We start from the raw sequence: 23,371 nt of genomic DNA on the forward strand, positions 1-23,371 counted from the left end.
CTAAACCTAATGAGACAAAGGGGCCTCGGATACACCCGACTCAATTGCCTAGATATATTGTGGGCAGTTTTAGACAATATACAATAGGTGCAGGAGTAGACCATTCGGCCCTTCGAGCCAGCACCGCCATTCAATGTGATCATGGCTGAACATCCCCAATCAGTACCCCGTTCCTGCCTTCTCCCCATATCTCCTGACTCCGCTATTTTTAAGAGCCCTATCTAGCTCTCTCTTGAAAGCATCCAGAGAACCTGCCTCCACCCCCCTCTGAGGCAGAGAATTCCACAGACTCACCACTCTCTGTGAGAAAAAGTGTTTCCTCGTCTCCGTTCCAAATGGCTTACTTCTTATTCTTAAACTGTGGCCCCTGGTTCTGGACTCCCCCAACATCGGGAACATGTTTCCTGCCTCTAGCGTGTCCAAACCCTGAATAATCCTATACGGTGTCTCTTTCTTTGAGCTTGCTGCCAGTTGTTGAACAGCACTGGTGTGCTATGTGAGATTCAGCGAGTTACACAGTGATCTCAGCTCTGACCCAAGGCAGGGTCTCCACTTCCAGTTCCTACGACTGGAGCTGCCTGGTCAACTGATGACCACTTCTAAACTCCAGAGTATACAAGCCCATCCGCTCCATTCTCTCAGCATACGACAGTCCCGCCATCCCGGGAATTAACCTTGTGAACCTGCACTGCAAGAATGTCCTTCCTCAAATTAGGAGACCAAAACTGCACACAATACTCCAGGTTGGGCCCCATATCAGAGGAAGGATGCGCTGGCTCTGGAGAGGGTCCAGAGGAAGTTTATGAGAATGATCCCAAGGATGAGTGGGTTAACCTATGATGAGCGCTTGACAGCACTGGGCCTGTCCTCAGTGGAGTTTGGGAGGATGAGGAGGGACCGTGAAACTATGAAATTGAACAAATAGTGAAAGGCCTGGACAGAGTGGATGTGGAGAGGATGTTTCTACCAGTGGGAGAGTCTAGAACCAGAGGTCATAGATTCAGAATAAAAGGACGTACCTTTAGAAAGGAGATGAGGAGGAATTTCTTTAGTCAGAGAGGGTGCTGATGCTGTGGAATCCATTGCCACAGATGGCTGTGGAGGCCAAGTCAATGGATATGTTTAGGGTGGAAATTAACAGATACTTGATTAGTAAGTGTGTCAAGGGTTATGGGGAGAAAGCAGGAGAATGAAGGGATAGATCAGCCATGATTGAATGGCGGAGTAGAATCGATGGGCCGAATGGTCTACTTCGGCTCCTTGTGACTTATGAACATCAACAGTCCAGTGAAAAGGCAGCACGTCATCCTGCTGTAGGTGGGTGCTGGAGGTCGGGCAGGCCCCGTGACGCAACAAGGGGCCCAGCGTGGGGGCGAGAACAAAGAGGGACCATTGGGACTACATTGAACACTTTGTAACTTGGTCAGCACTCTATACGTGGCGATTCTTTGCAGACTTTGCTCAAGGTATACTAAACTACGGATTTCACTGTGACATGCCACATGTGATAATACAGTACCGTTCCTTCAGTCATTGAACAGTTGTCTGGATTCACTGAGTGCACACCAGGGTACGTAGAGAGAAGGGCCTTGCCTTTTGTGAAGCTGAAGCGCTGCTTGCCGGGCGAGCTGCGAGGGCGGGCAGCGGGAGTACAGCTCCCCCGCGCTGACGATCAGCCTCTCGTACGGGAGGTCGGCGGGTATGTGGGACAGCAGCTGGTGGACGCTGGCCATGTCGCACTCACACTGGAGAACCTCCTGCTCGCGGTGCAGCACGATCTGAAAACACAGCCCGTCACGGGTTCACCATCATGGAGGTCACAGGAGCAGAATCAGCCCGTCGAGTCTACCCCGCCATTCAATCGTGGCTGATCTATCTTCCCCTCTCAACCCCATTCCCCTGCCTTCGCCCCGTAACCTTTGACACCCCTATTAATTAAGAACCTGACAATCTCCGCTTGAAAAATACCCAGACGTGTGGTTACATACAACAGCGCAGCACAGGAGGGGGCCCTTTGGCCCACAATGTCCATCCTGGACATGGCGACGTTAATCTCCTCTGCCTGCACGCGATCTAGATCCCTCCACTCCCTGCATATCCACGTGCCTATCTAAAAGCCTCTTAAACACGATCGTATTTGACTCCACCACCCCGTGTGAGTGAGGCAAGGAGAGGACACTGCATCAGTGCACAGACACACACAAACGTGCAGTCAGGGATGCAATACTGCTCAGGAGTGTGCAGCCAGTGGTGCAGAGATGCTGCACTGCTCTGGAGCAGCCCAGGGTCCCATGGGCGGAAATCCTAAGGGGGACGGAGGCTGTGTCGTCCCCCCACCATGTTTTGTGAAACATGTTGCAGCAAAACCACCTGGGACTGGCGGTAGCGCCCAGGTCGGCATGCCTACCTGCCTGCCCTGGGAATGGCTGCAGTTCCCAGGATGCCTGCGCACCCAGGTCGTCTCGGCGTCCCCAGGACTGGCTGTAATGACCAGGTCAGCTGGCAGGTCGCCTACGTGCCCAGAGACTGGCTGCAGTTTTTAGGTCGCCAAAACTAATTGGGGAAATAAATACGCCTGCGGGCCGGATGATTTCGGGTTACGGGCCGGATCCGGCACGTGGGCCTTAGGTTGCTGACCCCTGTCCTAGATGCCAGGCCTCATTGTGCCCACCCTCCCCCACCCCATGTTTTAAAAGCGATTCCCGCCCATGCGTGGTGCAACAATGCAACACTGCTCAGGAGTGCATAGCCAATGGTGCAACAATGCTCTGGAGGGTGCAGCCTGTGGTGCAGGGATGAAACAATACATACCGCAGCTGCAAGGTAGACCGGCATCAGCGGGTGACTGGCCAGGAAGAAGTCGTACAGCCTGACAGTGTGACGGAACTCGGAGAGAACGTGACCATACCAGGTGATCAGCCAGCTCAGGGCAAAGATGGTGCCCAGCTCCGCCCTAGATCAGACACACAAGACAGCTTCATCCAGGGAAAGACAGCAACAATTCACAAACAGCCCTTTCATGCCCCAGATCCAAATAATCATTTCTGAAACATAAATACCACTGTTGCATTCATTGTGCAAATGAAAATCACAAAGCTACAGGTGCTAGAAATCAGAAACAAAAAACAGAAAATGCTGAAACACTTCGGCAGCATCTTTTTAATTTAGAGGTACAGTATGGAAACAGGCCCTTCGGCACGCCAAGTCCGCACCATCCAATCACCCATTCAAACTAGTTCTATGTTATCCCACTTTCCCATCCACTCCCGACATACCAGGGGCAATTTACAGAGGGCCGATCGACCTCCAAACCCGCACGTCTTTGGGATGTGGGAGGAAACCGGAGCATCCAGAGCGATCATAGGGAGAACGTGCAAACCCCGGAGAAAGAATCGGAGATCAGGATGGAACCCAGGTCTTTAGTATTGAGAGGCAGCTGCTCTACCAGCTAAGCCACCGCACCGCCCCATCTGTGAAAAGCCAAACAAGAGTCACTGTTTCAGGTTGGACATCCGCCGGAACTCGCAACTTTCACAGGAGTTTTAGAAGTGGTTCCATTTAGTGATACAGCGCAGAAACAGGCCATTCGGCCCACCTAGTCCATGCCGACCAGCGATCACCCCGTACACTACCACTATCCCACACACTAGGGATAGAAACATAGAAATTAGGTGCAGGAGTAGGCCATTCGGCCCTTCGGTTTACAAATGTTACTGAAGCTTATTAATTTACCAACCTGTATGTCTTTGGAGTGTGGAAGGAAACCGGAGCACCCAAAATAAATCCACGGGGTCAGAGGGAGAAAGTACAAACTCCGTACAGTCAGTACCCATATTCAGTATTAAACCCCGCGTCTCTGGTGCTGTAAGGCAGCAACTCTACTACTACGCCACTGTGCCATCCAAGGAGTGATAAAAGGGTTTATCAAACTTAAAGGGCTGTCCCACTTGGGCGACCTAATTGGCGAGTTTAGAAGAGTTTAAAAAAATGTCATGTTGAAGACCTCCTTCGACTATGTTGAAGACTAGCTTCGCCTAGCTACGACTAACTTTGGGAAAATTGGACACCGAATAAATAGTGGAGAGTGACGACGACGACCTCCTTCGACGTCCCTTCGACTATGTTGAAGAATGTCTACGACTACCCTCGATTACCCACGACTAACATGCCGACCTACTTCGACCTAGTACGACTAAACCTACGAATAAAAAAAATATCGATTTTTCCATGGCGACCTTTTTTTACTCGCAGGCGTTTTTTAACATATTGAAAATAACTCTGCGATTTAGCTGAGGCCTCGAGTACGCGGAGACCACTCTCGAGCTTGAAGGAGAGTTACGAAGACCTCCTACGACCTCGTGTCGACCATGCTGCGAGTACGAGTCGAGTGCAAACTCGCCAGAACTCGCGGATTAGGTCGCCAAAGTGGGACAGCCCCTTTAAGTATCTACCCCCTCCTCTCTTCCCTGTGCCCCACCTGGATGTGCACCCATTGCTCCCACTCTCCCGCCCCCCCTCTCCCCTTTACAATTGTATCTATATCCCTTCCTCTGGCTTCACATTTTGCTCCCATTATCTCACAGGCTTTATCTTCTTCTTATGTCCGGCTTTTGTCCACCTATCTGCCATTCTAAACCCCCCTTGCCAGTACGCACCTATCACTTGTAGAAACAAGGAACTGCAAGTGCTGGTTTACTAAACAAAAATCCACAACGCTCCAGATTAACAGCTGGTCAGCCAGCATCCCTGGAGGAGGCTCCCGACCCGAAACGTCATCTACCCATGTTCTCCAGAAATGCTGCCTGACCTGCTGAGTTACTCCGGCATTTTGTGTCTATCTTCTTTTACACCTGCAGTTCCTTCCTACAACAGTTGGGGTGAAGGGCCCACCTGCATGCTTTTGACCCTATGAGTAGGAGTAATCTAAACGGCTCTACCAACAAAGCAACAGCATATTCCACTGCTACCTGTTATCATTAGGGAAGGGCAGTATATAACTCCCCGTTGGATTGCAACCTTGTCGTGGTCGGGGAGCTTGTGTGTCAGTGACCCCTAGAGCTATGCCAGCGGGAGATTCGTCTCCTGTTAGGGTCTCCCATGCTGGACAGATCGAAGGGTAGAGGCTAGACGAAACGCGATCCACTGGTCCTCCAGGTTGGAGGTTGAGCACAGGGCTAACAACCCTGTCTCGTATAACAAATATGTTACGGATACAGCAACTGAAGGAATCGACACTACTGAGTGGAGGACCTTCGTTGCTGCCCTACATGCCAGGGGGCATAATAGGCAGTAAGTAAGTAGTATAAAAGATAAGGGTTTATCAGAATCAGCTGCATCCCATCCATTGTTTTATTTCCAATTTGTCCTTCACAAAATTTGGAGCATCTTGCCTTCCCGAGTAATGCCAATTCAGTGTTGCCGTAACTGACCAGAGAGAACACAGGCAGCTCAGTCCTTCCCGTCAGTCTCGCGCTGAACCTTGCGATATATTTATCCACCAAACCTTCAGGGAGCCAAAACACAGCTCCAGGACACAATTTATCCCTGAACTGGTCCAGTAATTGCCGACCAAGTTGTCAAGGTTGTTGTTTTTTTTCTCCTTTTCCTTTCACATTGCCTCAGCTCCCAAATCCACCAGAATCCCACATAGCCATGACCACGTTCTCTTCAGCTATTCCTAGTCTCAATTAGGTTTAAAACTCTCAACATCATGCCATCAAGTCATAGTCGTACAGGAAAGAAACAGGCCCTTCGGCCCGCCACGTCTATACCGACCTTCAGGCCCATCAAAACGAATCCCATTTGCACGCACTAGGCCCATATCATTCTATGGTGTGTATTTTGGTGTCTTGTTTCTTAAACATCGCTAGTTTACCTGACCCCAATACATTGTTTACTCGGAGTAGGGGAATCTCGATCCAGAGGACATGGGTTTAAGGCGAGAGGGGAAAGATTTAATATGAACCCAAGGGGCAACTTTTTCCACAAATAAGATGGTGGGGAGATGGAATAAGCTGCCCGAGGAGGTAGTTGAGGCAGGCGGCGGCACGATGGCACAGCGGTAGAGTTGCTGCCTTACAGCACTTGCAGCGCCAGAGACCCGGGTTCGATCCTGACTACGGGTGCTGTCCCTACGGGAGTTTTGTACATTCTCCCCGTGAGCGCGTGGGTTTTCTCCCAAGATCTTCAATTTCTTCCCACACTCCAAAGACGTATAGGTTTGTAGGTTAATTGGCTTGGTTAAAGTGTAAATTGTCCCTAGTTTGTGTGGGACAGTGTTAATGTGCGGGGATCGGTGGTCGGCACGGGCTCAGTGGGCCGAAGGGCCTATTTCCAAGCTGTATCACTAAACTAAAATATCAACAATTGAAAGACGGGTGCGTGGATAGGAAAGGTTGAGACGGATACAGCAAAATGCAGGCAGGTGGGACCAGCGTAGATGGGGCATTTTGGTTGGCATGGGCAAGTTGGACCGAAGGGCTTGTTTCCATGCTGTATGACTCTATGACTAATCACAGGCATCCAATCAGAAAAAAAAACTCCATGGCTGCCTTCTGGCTCCTAATCACCAGGGTAAATTTGCAAACAAATTGCCAGCTCATCTTGCATCTCTTGTGCCTTAACCTACTGGGCATGGTGGACATTGTCAGCTCTCTAAGTAAAGTGCAAAGAGACAACATCTACTGCCCTGTCTTCATCAAGCTCCTTTTGTTACCTCCTTAGAAGAATTCTACCAGGATGCCTGTTGCAAACTGGATTGCATTTGAGTCTCAGAAACGTGAGCATTTAGCCTCTAACCACCACTCCTGCACGTCCCTCCCCTCCCCTTTTAGGCAGCCAGGTTAATTATAGACTGACGTTTCACCCTTCCACTTGGCTGTTGCCCCACTTTTGCCCCCGTGGAATAACTTTCCATGCTAAAAGCCTGTCAAAAAAGGGTTAAAGCATTGCAGTACCCGTCTTTTGCACCAGAGGCCAACAGTGAGTCACATAGCAGACTCATCTCCATCTGCTGGTATTTGGACCAGAATTCAAATTAATTATTTTGATTTCACACCCGTCTCTCATATTTTTATTTTCTAATTACCCTGGAGAATGAATAGCAGCAGGACCTAACAACCATAAAGGGAACTGGAAGCATGTGCGAGTCTATTTGTTGAGCAGGAGGTACAGAAGCCCGAGGTCCCACCACTAGGTGCAGCAACACCAACTGAACTACAACCATTAGGTTCTTGAAACGACCTACAAAACCCTAATCCTTTCTTGACAACAAAACATCACAGTCCATCGCTTGCACGGCTACCAGTTTTCTAATTGTTTTTTGTCTTTTTTTTTTTTAAATTTAGAGATATAGCGCGGAAACAGGCCCTTCGGCCCACCGAGTCCGTACCTGCCAGCGATCCCCGCACATTAATGGCCCTGTCCCACGGTACGAGTTCATTCCAAGAGCTCTCCCGAGTTTGCCCTGATTCGAACTCGGAGATTTACGGTAATGGCCACTCGTCGGTACTCGGGGCTCTCGTGGACATTTTTCAACGTGTTGAAAAATATTCACGCGTCTTCCTGAGCTTACCTGCCGTTAGCGAGTCTTCCCGAATACCTGCCGTTAGCGTTACGAGCTGCTAAGAGATGTCCCCGAGCTCCGACGTACCCACTACGCTCATTCTCTGTGCTTACCACGAGTTTGATTTTTTTTTTTTAAACTCGGAAGAGCTCTTGGAATGAACTCGTACCGTGGGACATGGCCATAACACTATCCTACACACTAGGGACAATTTACAATTTTACCGAAGCCAATTAACCTACAAACCCGTACGTCTTCGGAGTGTGGGAGGAAACCGGAGAACCAGTAGGAACCCTAAGCATTCACAGGGAGAACGTACAAACTCCATACAGACAGCACCCGTGATTAGGATCGAACCCGGGTCTCTGACACTGTAAGGCAGCAACTCTACCGCCGCCCCCTTTCACTCGTAAAATGTATGTATTAAGATTTGTACACCTGCATCATTATGTGCCAACTAATGTACTTAATATCCTTCCCAATAAAGGCAGGCGTGCCAAGCATTTTCCTCATCTGATTCACCACTTTCAAGGTACCATGCACCAGTCAATATCCCTTTTATACCTTTCTTATCCATGTACCTGTTCAAATGCCTTAAACATTGTTATTGTACGACGACAGATGGCACAATGGGCTAAGTGTTCGCCTGGCAACCGGAAGGTAGCCGGTTCGAATCCCGCTTGGAGTGCATACTGTCGTTGTGTCCTTGGACAAGACACTTCACCCACCTTTGCCTGTGTGTGAATGTGTGCGAGTGATTGGTGGTGGTCGGAGGGGCCGTAGGCGCAGATTGGCAGCCACGCTTCCGTCAGTCTGCCCCAGGGCAGCTGTGGCTACAGAAGTAGCTTACCACCACCGAGTGTGACTGAGGAGTGAATGAATAATGCGATGTAAAGCGCCTTGAGTATTAGAAAGGCGCTATATAAATCCCATCCATTATTATTATTATGGTACCCACCTCTACAGCTTTGAGCAGTTTGTTCCATATTCCCACCAATCCCTGTGTCGGAAAAGCTGGAGGAGGATCCTGTGTGAAGAAGGGCCCCAACCCAAAGCTTCACCTGTCCATGTTCTTCAGAGATGCTGCCTGACCCACTGGGTTACTGTGTGCATCTTTGTCATGTTTCGGCTAAGGCTATAATCACAGTTCAGTCTTACCTGTGCATGAAGTCGTGGAGATCCGGCTTCACCTCCTCCAGGATTGGCATCAAGTAGTTTAAGATGTGTTTTGTGCTGTCCATTGTGGGATCCATGAAATCCCTGTTGGGTGCAAAGAAAAAGAGTGGAGCGGTTACCATTCCACCGCATGGATTACAAGGAGGGGTATGGGCCAAACAAGGGCAAATGGACAAAAAGTGCTGGAGTAACTCAGCAGGCCAGGCAGTACTTCCTGGAGAACTTGGACGAGTGACGTCTTGAGCCAGGACCCCTTCCTCAGACGGCTCTCGAGATACTGCCTGTCCATGTTCTCCAGAGATGCTGCCTGGCCCGCTGATTTACTCCAGCACTTTGTGTCCTCTTGTGTAAATCAGCATCAGCAGGTCCTCTCTCCTACACGGGGAAAACGGGACTAGCTTAGAAGGCTGGCACGGACGAGTTGGGTCGAAAGGCCTGTTTGCCACAATTCACACGGCACCCTTCAGCAAGACTATCACTGCGCCCTCTGCCATGACTGGCGTTGTAGCCGCCATCCCATGGGCTAGCTCCAAACACCCAGTGCCCTTCCACTCATCTTCCGCTCCAGACTTCACAGCTCTCTGCTTCCAGGAGGAAGTCAACAAGTCCAGTTCTCTCTGATGGTCACCCCGTTCATCGTACAGTAGATTCCAAAGGAAGCTTTGGCTATTCCACAAAGCAGGTCTTTCCAGAGTGCAGAGAAGACAGAGAGGATGTGGCCAGGATGCAGCTTGAGTTACAGGGAGTTGGGCAGACTGAGGGATGATATAAAGGCGTGTAAAATCATGAGGGGAATAGTTTGGGTTTTTTTAGTTGTTACATTTTAGAGATACAGCGTAGAAACAAGACCTTTGGCCCACCGAGTCTGCGCCACCCGCCCAGCAATTATCCGCACACTGCTTCTATCCAGGCACGTGCCGTCAGGGTGGGCAAGGTAGGCACTGCCTACCCTGACTAAAATTATAAAATGGTAATAACTAAATATAAATAGTAAAGGCATGGGAGAATTATGCCTATCTATGAGATCGATCTGTTAGGTAGGCATAATTCTCTGTGCCTTTCATCCGCAGCACTTGTAACCCTTGAAGGTCTGTGCAGCCCACGTGCCGTCAGCGCTGCCTGAAGCCGTCAATTTCAAACGGGGCTGAAGGCAGCTGAAATTCTGCCTTTGCAGCACTGCGCAGGTGCAGCGCTGGTTTCTTGGTGGGGTTTTCAAATATGGTTTGTCAATATTTTAAGTGTATCTTAGGAAGCAAAAAGTGAAGAATGTTCATGTACCAATAATGTGGTAAGTACATTTTGTGTTTATGTTTTAAATACCGTATTTCCCGGGGTGAGGGGGTGGGGAGAGCTCCTTTCACAGCGTTTGGGGAGTCTGGCCCGGGGTAAAGTTGCGGGGTGGACACGAATGTTGTGAAGGAGGGGTCGGGGGGGGGGGGGGGGGGGGGAGAAGTAGCACGGGTGGCAGTGAGTGGCCGCTGGGCCGGACAGCGGCCACTCACTCGGTTACTCACTCGTTTACTCGGCTGTGGGAATTTAACGATTTGCGGGAAGCGGCTGACATGAGCGAGCGGCAGGTGAGAGATGTTCAGACGGAGAGCACTGCCAGAGGCGAGCGGGCCGGCAGAAGGCGCTGAAGTGGCGGCCTGTTCTGCTGTCGGGTCCCGGCGGCCGCTCGCAGTTCCCCGAGCTGCTTCTATCCCCGGCTACAGTGTGGTGGCTCCGCGCCCGGAGCGCCGCGGCAGCGGTGAGTGAGTTACTGGCATTATCCCCGACCCCCTCCTTCTCAACACTCCTGCCCTCCCCGCAACTTTACCCCTGGCACATACTCTCCACACGCTGTGAAAGGAACTCTCCCCCCAATTGGTCCCTTGAACAAGTGTTGTCATTCAATAAGATGACAACTGATTCAACTTTTCCCTGTGCTCCCGTTTTTCCCACCATCTCTCCACCTGCCATCACCCTTCACCCCCCACTCATTCAGTAATTCAGAATAAAGGAGACTTGGAAGCTTTGGGCAAATTGAATTGTTACTGTCTTTATTTTTATTTTGTATTTTTACGGAGGGAACGTTCTGCGCATGCACAGTTTAAAATTTTTTTTTTAAAGCCGACTGACTCTGAGTAATTACTCACGGTATGTGCCTGGTTCTATCCCACACACTAGGGACACTTTACAGAAGCCAATTAACCTACAAACCCACACGTTTTTATTGGCGTGCTGCAAATGGCAACTCAAATTTCACTACACCAATTGGTGTATGTGACAATAAATGTCCTTTGTCCTTGGAGAACCCAGACGAAACCCACGCGGTCATAGGGGGAACGTACAGCACCCGTAGTTAGGATCGAACAGGGTCACTGCCGCTGTAAGGCAGAAACTCTATTGCTGAGCCACTGTGCGGAATCAAGAACTAGAGGGCATTGTTTTAAAGTGCAAGGGGAATGATTTAATAGGAACCCGAGGGGCAACATTTTCACAAAGAGGTAGTGGGTATATGGAACGAGCCTTCACCTGAGATGATGGGAGGACAGTATCTCCATGAGTGCGATGGCCATCCTTTCACCGACCATCAGGAGGATGGTCACAACGATATCGTGGAAGCCTTGATAATAATGAAGCTGCTTGTTCCTTTGCAAAACGTAAAGGATGACATTAATCAGCTGCTCTTGTAGGACTGCTCGCTGATCAGCCCGCATCCCTGAGAGGAACATAAAATGTAATACATTAAATAAATAGCAGAGAACTGTGGACATAGCCCAATCCGTCACACAGACCAGCTTCCCCACCATTGACTCCAACTACACCCACACTGCCCTGGGAAAGCAGCAAACACAATCAAAGACTAGTCCCACCCCGGTCCTCCGAGTCAGCATGGATTTACGATGGGGAAATCATGCTCGACTAATCTTCTAGAATTTTTTGAGGATGTAACTGGGAAAATGGACAAGGGAGAGCCAGTGGATGTAGTGTACCGGGACTTTCAGAAAGCATTTGATAAGGTCCCACATAGGAGATTAGTGAGCAAAATTAGGGCACATGGTATTGGGGATAGAGTGCTGACATGGATAGAAAATTGGTTGGCAGACAGGAAACAAAGAGTAGGGATTAACGGGTCCCTTTCAGAATGGCAGGCAGTGCTTAGTGGGGTACCGCAAGGCTCGGTGTTGGAACCTCAGCTATTGACAATATATATTAATGATTTGGATGAAGGGATTCAAAGTAACATTAGCAAATTTGCAGATGACACAAAGCTGGGTGGCAGTGTGAACTGTGAGAAGGATGCTATGAGCATGAGGGTGACTTGGACAGGTTGGGTGAGTGGTCAGATGCATGGCAGATGCAGTTTAATGTGGATAAATGTGAGGTTATCCACTTTGGTAGCAAAAACAGGAAGGCAGATTATTATCTAAATGGTGTCAAATTGAGAAAAGGGGAAGTACAATGGGATCTGGGGAACCTTGTTCATCAGTCAATGAAAGTAAGCATGCAGGTACAACAGGCAGTGAAGAAAGCGAATGGCATATTAGCCTTTATAACAAGAGGTTGAGTATAGGAGCAAAGAGGTCCTTCTGCAGAAGTACAGGGCCCCAGTGAGACCACACCTGGAGTATTTTGTGAAGTTTTTGTCTCCAAATTTGAGGAAGGTCATTCTTGCTATTGAGGGAGTGCAGCGTAGGTTCATGGCTGATCATCCAACTCAGTATCCTGTACCTGCCTTCTCTCCATACCCCCTGATCCCTTTAGCCACAAGGGCCACATCTAACTCCCTCTTAAATATAGCCAATGAACTGGCCTCAACTACCTTCTGTGGCAGAGAATTCCACAGATTCACCACTCTCTGTGTGAAAAATGTTTTCCTCATCTCGGTCCTAAAAGATTTCCCCTTTATCCTTAAACTGTGACCCCTTGTTCTGGACTTCCCCAACATCGGGAACAATCTTCCTGCATCTAGCATGTCCAACCCCTTAAGAATTTTGTACGTTTCTATAAGATCCCCCCTCAATCTTTTAAATTCTAGCGAGTACAAGCCGAGTCTATCCAGTCTTTCTTCATATGAAAGTCCTGACATCCCAGGAATCAGTCTGGTGAACCTTCTCTGTACTCCCTCTATGGCAAGAATGTCTGTACGCAATACTCCAGGTGTGGTCTCACCAAGACCCTGTACTACTGCAGTAGAACCTCCCTGCTCCTATACTCAAATCCAGAGAGTTGTGAGTCTGTGGAATTCTCTGCCTCAGAGGGCGGTTCTCTGGAAACTTTCAAGAGAGAGGTAGATAGGGCTCTTGAAGATAGCAGAGTTAGGGGATATGGGGAGAAGACAATAGACAATAGGCAATAGGTGCAGGAGTAGATCATTCGGCCCTTCGAGCCAGCACCACCATGCAATGTGATCATGGCTGATCATCCCCAATCAGTACCCCGTTTCTAATAGACAATAGGTGCAGGAGTAGGCCATTCGGCCCTTTGGGTAGAAGGTAGGAATGGGGTAATGATTGTGGATGATCAGCCATGATCACATTGAATGGCGGTGCTGGCTTGAAGGGCCGAATGGCCTACTCCTGCACCTATTGTCTATTCCTTCTTCCCCCCTCTCCGGCCGACAGAAGATACAAAAGCTTAAAAGCACGCATGACCAGATTCAGAAACAGCTTCTTCCCCGATGTTATCCGACTATTGAATGGTCCCTGCATAGAAAACAAAATGCTGGAGTAACTTAGCGGGTTAGGCAGCATCTCTGGAGGATGTGGTTAGGTGACGTTTCAGGTCGGGACTCTTTTTCTCCCAGAATGAAATGTCAAAGATTAGAGGGCTTGGGTTTGTGAAAGGGGTAAAGTTTAGAGAAGTAGTAACAAGGACTGATCGCAGTGATGTGGAGAAAGGTGGAATAGAGGTGGGAGCAGGTTGGAAAAGTGGTAGAATGTCACCTATGCACATCTTGCAGGGATGCTGCCTGACCTGCTGGGTTACTCCAGCACATTGCGTCTTTAAAAAAAAAAAAATGCAAACCAGCACCTGCAGTTTCTTGTTTCAACTTCTTTCATCTTTGCCCCAAGCCCTCTAATGTTGACATTTCCATCCTGGAAGAAAAAGGTTCTGCTCTTCTAACCTACCCATATTCTCATCATTTTATACACTTCGATCAGGGCAGCACGGTGACACAGCAGCAGAGTTGCTGCCTTTACGGAGCCAGAGATCCGGGTTCAATCCTAACTACGGATGCTGTCTGTAAGGAGTTTGTACGTTCTCCCCATGACCTGTGTGGGTTTTCTCCGGGTGCTTCAGTTTCCTCCCACATTCCAAAGACATACAGGTTTGTAGCTTAATTGGTTTTGTTTAAAAAACAATTGTAAAATTGCCCCTGGCGTGTGGGATAGTACAGAGATCGCTGGGCCGAAGGGCCTGCTTCTACGCTGTATTCTGGCAGGCAGGTTTCCCCACTGATACACGGGTGGATTTAAACTAAATAGTGGGGGGGGGGGGAGGAGACCAACTGGAGATATAAGGATGGACTTAAACGGAAAGAGGGTATAAGAAAAGTAAAGAAAGACACCAGAATTAACAGGGCAGAAAGCTCAAGAGGCGATAGGAGAGTATGGCCAAGTGAAATAGGAATCGATGTGAAAGGTGAGAGGATTAATGGATTAAAAGTATTATATATGAATGCACGAAGTATAAGAAATAAAGTGGATGAGCTTGAGGCTCGGTTAGAAATTGGTAGGTATGATGTTGTGAGAATTACTGAGACATGGCTGCAAGAGGGCCAGGGCTGGGAACTGAACATTCAAGGGTATAAGTCCTATCGAAAAGACAGGTGGGCTGAGGGGGTGGGGTAGGGTAGCTCTGTTGGTGAGGAATGAAATTCAGTCCCTTGCGAGGGGTGACATAGAATCAGGAGATGTGGAGTCAGTATGGATAGAACTGTGGAATTGTAAGGGTAAAAAGACCCTAATGGGAGTTATCTACAGGCCCCCAAACAATAGCCTGGACATAGGGTGCAAGTTGAATCAAGAGTTAAAATTGGCATGTCGCAAAAGGTAATGCTGCGGTTGTTATGGGAGATTTCAACATGCAGGTAGACTGGGAAAATCAGGTTGGTACTGGACCCCAAGAAAGGGAGTTTGTGGAGAGCCTCCATGATGGATTCTTAGAGCAGCTTGTACTGGAGCCTACCAGGGAGAAGGCAATTCTGGATCTAGTGTTATGTAATGAACCGGATTTGATAAGAGAACTCGAGGTAATGGTGCCATTAGGAGGTAGTGACCATAATATGATAAGTTTTAATCTACAATTTGAGAGGGGGAGGGCAAAATCGGAGGTGTCAGTATTACAGTTGAACAAAGGGGACTATGAAGGCACGAGGGAGGAGCTGGCCAAAGCCAACTAGGAAAAATACCCTAGCAGGGATGGCAGTGGAACAACAATGGCAGGTATTTCTAGGAATAATACAGAAGGTGCAGGATCAGTTCATTCCAAAGAGGAAGAAAGATTCCAAGGGGAGTAAGGGGTGACCGTGGCTGACAAGGGAAGTCAAGGACAGTATAAAAATTAAAGAGAAATACAACATAGCAAAGATGAGCAGGAAGCAAGAGGATTGGGTAACTTTTAAAGAGCAACAAAAGGTAACTAAAAAGGCTATACAGGGAGAAAAGATGAGGTACGAATGTAAGCTAGCCAAGAATATAAAGGAGGATAGTAAAAGCTTCTTTAGGTATGTGAAGATGAAAAAATTAGTTAAGACCAAAGTTGGACCCTTGAAGGCTGAAACAGGTGAATTTATTATGGGGAACAAGGAAATGGCAGATGAGTTGAACAGGTACTTTGGATTCGTCTTCACTAAGGAGGACACAAACAATCTCCCTGATGTACTAGTGGCCAGAGGATCTGGGGTGACGGAGGAACTGAAGGAAATTTTCCAATCTATATTACTAAAAGTCTGTTCTTGACCGGTTTTGGCCATCTGTGCTGCGATTTCCGAGAGAACACCGCCACCTACGGCCGTCATTTTTGGCCACCTTGCTCAGAGCCCCCCTCCGCCGTATGTGTGCCGAGGATTTTTCCCGTCGATGAAAAATGACAGAGATATTAATGATTTTACAAAATTCCCCATTCTCCCTGCTGCCCCTGCTGGCGGCAGGGGGGAGGGACTATAAAACCAGGAAGTGGTGTGCCTCAATCAGTGTCTGCAAGCTGGAGGAAGGCAGAGGGTCACGTTTCTCTGAGCTGTGAATAACACTGAACACATGTCTACTCAAATGTAAGTGTCCTTAGTGGTTCTAAAACGCTTGCATAATGTGTCTATTGGTTCTAAAATGTTTGCAAAAAGTGTTTATTGGTTCTAAAATGTTTGCAAAAAGTGTCTCTTTTGGTTCTACAATGCTTGCAGAATGTGTTTTTTTGGTTCTAAAATGGTTTTTAGGTTCTCTCCCCCCCCCCTTTCCTCTCCTCCCCCCTCCTCTACTCCCCCCCCCTCTCCCCCCCTCCATCCCCTCCCCCACCCTCTCTCCCTCCCCTAAACCCCCTCCCCTCCACACCCCCTTCCCTTCCTCCCCCTCCCTGCTCCCCACCTTTCCTGCTCCCCACCTCACCCCCCTCTCAGCACCACCATCTCTCTCCCCCTCACTCTCACCCTCTCCTTTCCCCCCTCACCCACCCTCCCTCTTCTCCTCTCCACCCCCCTCTCCTCTCCCCCACCTCACCTCTCGTCTCCTCTCCTATCCCCCCCTCCACCCTCTCTCTCCCCCTCCCCCCTCTCTCTCCCCTCTTTTCTCCCCCCCCCTCCCCCACCATTCCTCCCCTACCACCCTTCCCGCCACCCTCCCTGCTCTCCCCTCCCAGCACATCCTCTCTCTCCCTCTTTCCCTCCTCTCCTCCCCCCTCTCCTCTCCCCCCTCTCTCTGTCCCCTCTTTTTCTCCCCCCCTCCCCTCCCCCACCATTCCTCCCATAAACCCCCTCCCCTCCACACACCCCTACCTCCACCCTCACTCCCCCTCCCTGCTCCCCACCTCTCCCCCTCCCCTCTCAGCACTCCCTCTCTCCAGCTCTTTCCACTCTCTCTCCAGCTCTTTCCACTCTCTCTCCAGCTCTTTCCCCTCTCTCCAGCTCTTTCCCCTCTCTCCAGCTCTTTCCCCTCTCCCCCTCTCCCCTCCCCCACCCTCCCCTAAACCCCCTCCCTTCACCCCCCCTCCCTCCCCCTCCCTACCTCTCCCCTCACTCTCTCCTCCCCCACCTTTCCCCCTCACACACCCTCCCTCTTCTCCTCCTCTCCACCCCCCTCTCCCTCTTGCCCCTCTCTCTGTGTCTGTCTCTCTCTGTCTCTGCCCCTTCTCTCTCTGCCCTCACTCTCTACCCCCACCCGCCCCCCCTCCCCCCACCCTCTCTCTAGGTGTGACTGCAAGTTGGGGGCTATGCGTCAGTAGTTAGGGTGGTTATGGGGTAAAAGGAGCAAATTAATAATATTAATATAATATCAAGGGGGGTAATTAGCGTGAGTGCGGGGGGGGGGGGGGGGGGGATAGTTAGTGTGTGTGACGCTGCATGCCGCCTCCCCCCCCACAACCGCACGTTGGGGGAACGGGCCCAACGGGTCTGCACTTGGTCTAGTGTTCGATAGATTCAGGATCAGTTCCTGTGGATTGGAGGGTAGCTAATGTTATCCCACTTTTTAAGAAAGGCGGTAGAGAGAAAACAGGGAATTATAGACCAGTTAGCCTGACATCAGTGGTGGGGAAGATGCTGGAGTTAATAATAAAAGATGAAATAGCCGCACATTTGGATAGCAGTAACAGGATCAGTCCGAGTCAGCATGGATTTACGATGGGGAAATCATGCTCGACTAATCTTCTGGAATTATTTGAGGATGTAACAAGTAAAATGGACAAGGGAGAGCCAGTGGATATCGTGTACCTGGACTTTCAGAAAGCATTTGACACGGTCCCACATAGGAGATTAGTGGGTAAAATTAGGGCACATGGTATTGGGGGTAGGGTACTGACATGGATAGAAAATTGGTTGGCAGACAGGAAACAAAGTGTAGGGATTAACGGGCCCCTTTCAGAATGGCAGGCTGTGACTAGTGGGGTACCGCAAGCTGGGACCGCAGCTATTTAAAATATACATTAATGATTTAGATGAAGAGATTAAAAGTAACATTAGCAAATTTGCAGATGACACAAAGCTGGGTGGTAGTGTAAACTGTGAGGAGGATGCTATGAGGATGCAGGGTGATTGGACAGGTTGGGTGAGTGGGCAGATGCAGTTTAATGTGGATAAATGTGAGTGGCACTTTGGTTGCAAAAACAGGAAGGCAGATTATTATCTGAATGGTTCTTCTTTCGTGTGGCGTGCACAGCCTAAAGTTGTAGGACAACTTGTTCTATTTGATCTTCTGTCTGTGCACGTCGAGTTGATTGCATTAGTCGAAACAAGGCGGACCACGTGAAGATTGCAATCTTCCACCCCATCTGAATGGTGTCAAGATGGGAAAAGGGGAAGTACAACGAGATCAGGGGGTCCTTGTTCATCAGTCACTGATAGTAAGCATGCAGGTACAGCAGGCAGTGAAGAAAGCTAATGGCATGTTGGCCTTCATAACAAGAGGAGTTGAGTATAGGAGCAAAGAGGTCCTTCTGCAGTTATACAGGGCCCTAGTGAGACTACACCTGGAGTATTGTGTGCAGTTTTGGTCTCAAGATTTGTGGAAGGACATTCTTGCTATTGAGGGAGTGCAGCGTAGGTTTACAAGGTTAATTCCCGGGATGGCGGGACTGTCATTTGTTGATAGAATGAAGCGGCTGAGCTTGTACACTCTGGAATTTAGAAGGATGAGAAGGGATCTTATTGAAACATATAAGATTATTAAAGGTTTGGACACGCTAGAGGCAGGAAATATGTTTTCGATTTTAGGGAAATCCAGAACCAGGGGCCACAGTTTAAGAATAAGGGGTAGGCCATTTAGAACGGAGATGAGGAAAAACTTTTTCACTCAGAGAATTGTGAGTTTGTGGAATTCTCTGCCTCAGAAGGCAGTGGAGGCAAATTATCAGGATGCTTTCAAGAGTTAGATAGATAGACCTCTTAAAGATAACGGAGTCGGGGGATATGGCGAGAAGGCAGGAGCGGGGTACTGATTGTGGATGATCAGCCATGATCACAGTGAATGGCGGCTCGAAGGGCAGAATGGCCTACTCCTGCACCTATTGTCTATCTCTAAACTAAACTAAAATAAACTAAACTAAAGGTACCCCCCTCAACCTCCAATACTTCGGATCAGATTGGTCACAGAGCAACAAGGATTAATTTCAAGTATTTCAAGGAGTTAATCTTTGCAGACTCACCAGAAGGAAACCTGCGCAGTGACCGCTGTACATCCATGACGACCTGGCTATAGTCTTTGTGGCCTTCCCTTATACCCTTACCTGAAGAGAAATGAGAAGCCACATTTCAACCTAATTCTCCAGGAACATTCCAAATTCCCTGCATGTTTTGCCAAGGGATACAAATCACACCATCCCCCGAAACCCCTTGCTAACTCCGGCATGGTGGCGCAGCAGTACAGTTGTTGCGTTACAGCACTTGCAGCGCTGAGGAGCCGGTTTTGCTCCCAACAACGGGTGCTGTCTCTACGAAGTTTGGACGTTCTCCCAGTGACCGTGTGGGGGTTTCTCAGAGATTTTCTGTTTCCTCTCACATTTCTAAGGTGTACAGGTTTGTAGGCTAATTGGCTTGGTATAAATGTAACATGTCCCTTGTGTGTCCCTAGTAGAATAGTGTTAGTGTACGGGGATTGCTGGTCGGTGCGGACCTGGTTTCAACACTAAACCAAACCGAACAGAACTATTGTACAGTCACAGAGGAAGCTGCCCTTGCTGAAAACAGTTGATTTAGCTTGGGAGGGTGGTTGAGAATATAGTGGCCTCCTCATGGCCACAAAACAGCCAGCATCTCTGGAGAAAAGGAATAGGTGACGTTTCGGGTCAAGACCATTCTTCAGATTGAGAGTCAGGGGAGGGGGAACGATGAGCCAACAATGGACTAGTCAGGGCTCCACGTTTCCTTGATCATTGTTGCTGGCTTTGATCTGTCCTTTTGCACACCTTTCAATTGTTCTATTTATTTAAGAATGAAATCGAAGGCAGCCAAAAATGCTGGAGAAACAGCGGGTGAGGCAGCATCTATGGAGCGAAGGAAATAGGCGACGTTTCGGGTCGAGACCCTTCTTCAATTTTCTTACCTCTCGGTTCCCTCTTCTCTGACTCTCAGTCTGAAGAATATTATATCCTCTGCTCATGCATGGCGTGCAGCCACGGAAATCGCTATCAAAATATGGGGGGGGGGGGAGGGGGGAAACCGGGGGACAGGGGGGACACAATTTCTTGGCAGCCGCGCGCGCATGCGCACACACACGCTCACACACACATGAGGCTTCGGAGGCTCAATCCAGCACTAAATGCAGCTCAACTCTGCCTGTCTCGCCGGATTAACCTACAGCCCTGCCTGGACTGGCGGGACACCAGCCTGGAGTCGTGGAGGTAACGCTGCTTCTCCGCGCTGGCTGTAAACCTGGGCCATATTTCCCGTAAGTCCAGGCAGGGCTGGAGGTTAACCTGGCAGGCAGAGTTGAGCTGGGTTTAGCGCTGCTTCTCTGCGCTGGCTGTGGGCCTGGGGGCACAGGTCCCAACGTCTCTGGCCAACCCCAGGTATGGCGGGGACGGGGATGGTCCAGTGGCGGTTCGGCAGCGATTGCAGCACCGGAGAGCCGGGATCGATCCTGGCTGCGGATGAGGCGCAGGTCTGTGTCCAGGGCCGCCAAGAGTGTTTTGGCACATCTCCCTCCTCCAATCACCGCGCTCTATCCTCAGTCCCACCCCCCTACTCCGCCTCTGACCGACACCTCCCTCCTCCAATGATCGCGCTGAATCATGTCCCGCCTCCATTGATGCTGACCGACGTCCCTCCCGTCCAATAGGTGCCTGCGATTGTTATGGGAAAGCGGAGATTTCACCGTGTCCCCCCCCCCCCCCCCCCCCGGGATATCCTGGGGGGGCCAGTGGCGTAATTGCACTGACGTACAGTGTGATCTGATGCAAAGCGCTGCAGTAACTCGGCGGTTCAGACATCTCGGGAGATCGCCGCCTGTCCATTCCCTCCACAGATGCTGCCTGATCCGCCGAGTTCCTCCAGCACGGTGTGGGCGGCATGGTGGCGCAACGGTAGAGCTGCTGCCTTACAGCGCTTGCAGCGCCGGAGACCAGAGTTGAACCCTGTCTGTACGGAGATTATACGTTCTCCCTGTGACCGCATGGGTCTCTCCGGTTTCTTCCCACACTCCAAAGACGTACAGGTTTGTAGGTTAATTGGCTTGATATGTGAAAATTGTCCCTTGTGTGCAGAGGATAGTGTTAATGTGCAAGGATCGCTGGTTGGTGCGGACTCGGTGGGCCGAAGTGCCTGTTTCCGTGCCGTATCTCTAAACTAAACTAAAACGAAACAGTCCCCGACTTACCCGGTTTTGAAGGCAGGGTGTAAACGTTGACGTTGAGCAGCTTGGGCCAGACCTTCCTGCGGATCTCATCACTCAGCAGCCCGCCCTCACTAACTGCGCACTGCCGCAGGGTCTTCACGTCCACGGGGTCGGCGTTCACAGCCTGGTGAATGACCAGCTGCTTCTGCTTCTTCTTTGATTCGATTTCTGCGGAAGGACAGAGTCTGCACTCAGAACAAGTCACCAGAACCTCAGCAGAGCCGACCAACTCTGCCCAGAGATACAGCATGGAAACAGGCCCTACAGCATAGGTTCACCAGGTTAATTCCCAGGATGGCGGGACTGTCATATGATGAAAGAATGGAGTGACTGGGCTTGTATTCACTGACATTTAGAAGGATGAGAGGGCATCTTATAGAAACATATAAAAATTATTAAGGGACTGGACACACTACATGCAGGAAACATGTTCCCAGGAAACATGTTGGGGGCGACAGTTTAAGAATAAGGAATAAGCCATTTAGAACGGAGACGACAAAACACTTTTTCACACAGAGAGTGGTGAATCTGTGGAATTCTCAGCCTCAGAAGACACTGGAGGCCAATTCACTGGATGCTTTCAAGAGAGTATTTGATGGAGCTCTTAGGGCAAGCGGAGTCAAGGCATATGGGGAGAAGGCAGGAACGGGGTATTGATTGGGGATGATCAGCCATGATCACAGTGAATGGCGGTGCTGGCTTGAAGGGCCGAATAGCCTACTCCTGCACCTATTGTCTACCTACCAGACCCGCTACCTCGCCCACCGACTTACCCGCCACCCACCCACAACCCCCCCCACCCACTACCTACCCCGCCACCCACCCACTCACTACCCCCCACACACTCACTACCCCCCAACACACTCACTACCCCACCCCCCACACCCCCTACCCCCCCCCCCCACCCCCCACCCCCCCCCTCACTCCCTACCCCCACCCCACCCACTCCCACTCACCCCCCCCCCACTCCTACCACCCCCCCCCAACCACTACCCCCCCCCCCCACCCCCCCCCCACCCCCTCCCCCACCACTCCCCCCCCCCCCCACACTCCACTCCCCACCCCCCCCCCTCACCCTCCCCCCCCCCAACCTCACTAACCCCCCCCCCCCACTCACTCCCCACCCACCCACCCCACCCCCCCCACTCACTTACACCCCCCCCCCCACTCACTACCCCCCCCCACACACTCACTAACCCCCACCCCCCCGACACCAACCCACTTACCCTCCACCCCTACCCCCTCCACAGCCGCTCCCCATCCCCGGTGTGAGACGCGGCTCGTTACCGCTGGACTGAGCTCCTGTGCTGTGAGCAGCCGGTTACCTGCTGCGCCGCCGCCGCCCCGCCGGCCCCCGCTTGAGCCGTTACCCGCCGCCGTTAAACTGTTCCGCCGGCTCCTGCGGCCGCTCATCCTCCTCCTCCTCCTCCTCCACCTGCTGCTCCTCCTGCCGCCGGATCCCCGCCCGTGGCCCGCCCGCTGCGGCCGCTGTGGTTATTTAACAGCCGGGGAGCCGTGGGCCGTCAACCGGCACCGGGGCCGCCATCTCCCCGCTCCCCGCCGGCACCGGCCATTGCCCCGCCCCCGCGCTCCCCCATTGGTGGAGAGGCCTCTATGCCCCGCCCCCCGCGCTCCCCCATTGGTGGAGGGTCCGCACTGCCCCGCCCCCCGCCCACTCCCATTGGTGGAGGGCCCGCACTGTCCCGCCCCCCGCCCACTCCCATTGGTGGAGGGCCCGCACTGTCCCGCCCCCCGCGCTCCCCCATTGGTGGAGGGGCCGCATTGCCCCGCCCCCCGCGCTCCCCCATTGGTGGAAGGCCCGCACTGTCCCGCGCTCTTCCATTGGTGGAGGGCCCAGCATGTCCCGCCCCCCGCGCTCCCCCAATGGTGGAGGGCCCGCACTGTCCCGCCCCCCGCGCTCCCCCATTGGTGGAGGGCCCGCATTGCCCCGCCCCCCGCGCTCCCCCATTGGTGGAAGGCCCGCACTGTCCCGCGCTCTTCCATTGGTGGAGGGCCCAGCATGTCCCGCCCCCCGCGCTCCCCCATTGGTGGAGGGCCCGCACTGTCCCGCCCCCCGCGCTCCCCCATTGGTGGAGGGCCCGCATTG

At 51.1% G+C, this 23,371-nt stretch overlaps 1 protein-coding gene across 2 annotated transcripts in view; it reads right to left on the bottom strand.

Moving 5' to 3' along the window:
* Positions 1-22,836, bottom strand: part of LOC116986302 (TBC1 domain family member 20-like) — a 39,856-nt gene extending 17,020 nt beyond the window's left edge. The window contains exons 1-8 of one of the 2 annotated variants that reach the window (XM_033041710.1): positions 22,737-22,836; positions 22,604-22,687; positions 21,247-21,437; positions 19,079-19,159; positions 11,255-11,441; positions 8,723-8,824; positions 2,812-2,953; positions 1,594-1,778 (exon numbers count right to left, since the gene is read on the bottom strand). In XM_033041710.1, the coding sequence (XP_032897601.1) occupies positions 1,594-1,778; positions 2,812-2,953; positions 8,723-8,824; positions 11,255-11,441; positions 19,079-19,159; positions 21,247-21,437; positions 22,604-22,677 (962 nt within the window). In that variant the 5' untranslated portion in view covers positions 22,678-22,687; positions 22,737-22,836. The remainder of the gene's footprint in view (positions 1-1,593; positions 1,779-2,811; positions 2,954-8,722; positions 8,825-11,254; positions 11,442-19,078; positions 19,160-21,246; positions 21,438-22,603; positions 22,688-22,736) is intronic. The other variant, XM_033041701.1, reaches the window with a different exon arrangement.
* Between the last annotated feature and the right edge of the window lie 535 nt (positions 22,837-23,371).

The sequence above is a fragment of the Amblyraja radiata genome, chromosome 2 (genome assembly GCF_010909765.2).
Source record: "Amblyraja radiata isolate CabotCenter1 chromosome 2, sAmbRad1.1.pri, whole genome shotgun sequence".
In the NCBI taxonomy this organism is placed as follows: Eukaryota; Metazoa; Chordata; class Chondrichthyes; order Rajiformes; family Rajidae; genus Amblyraja; species Amblyraja radiata.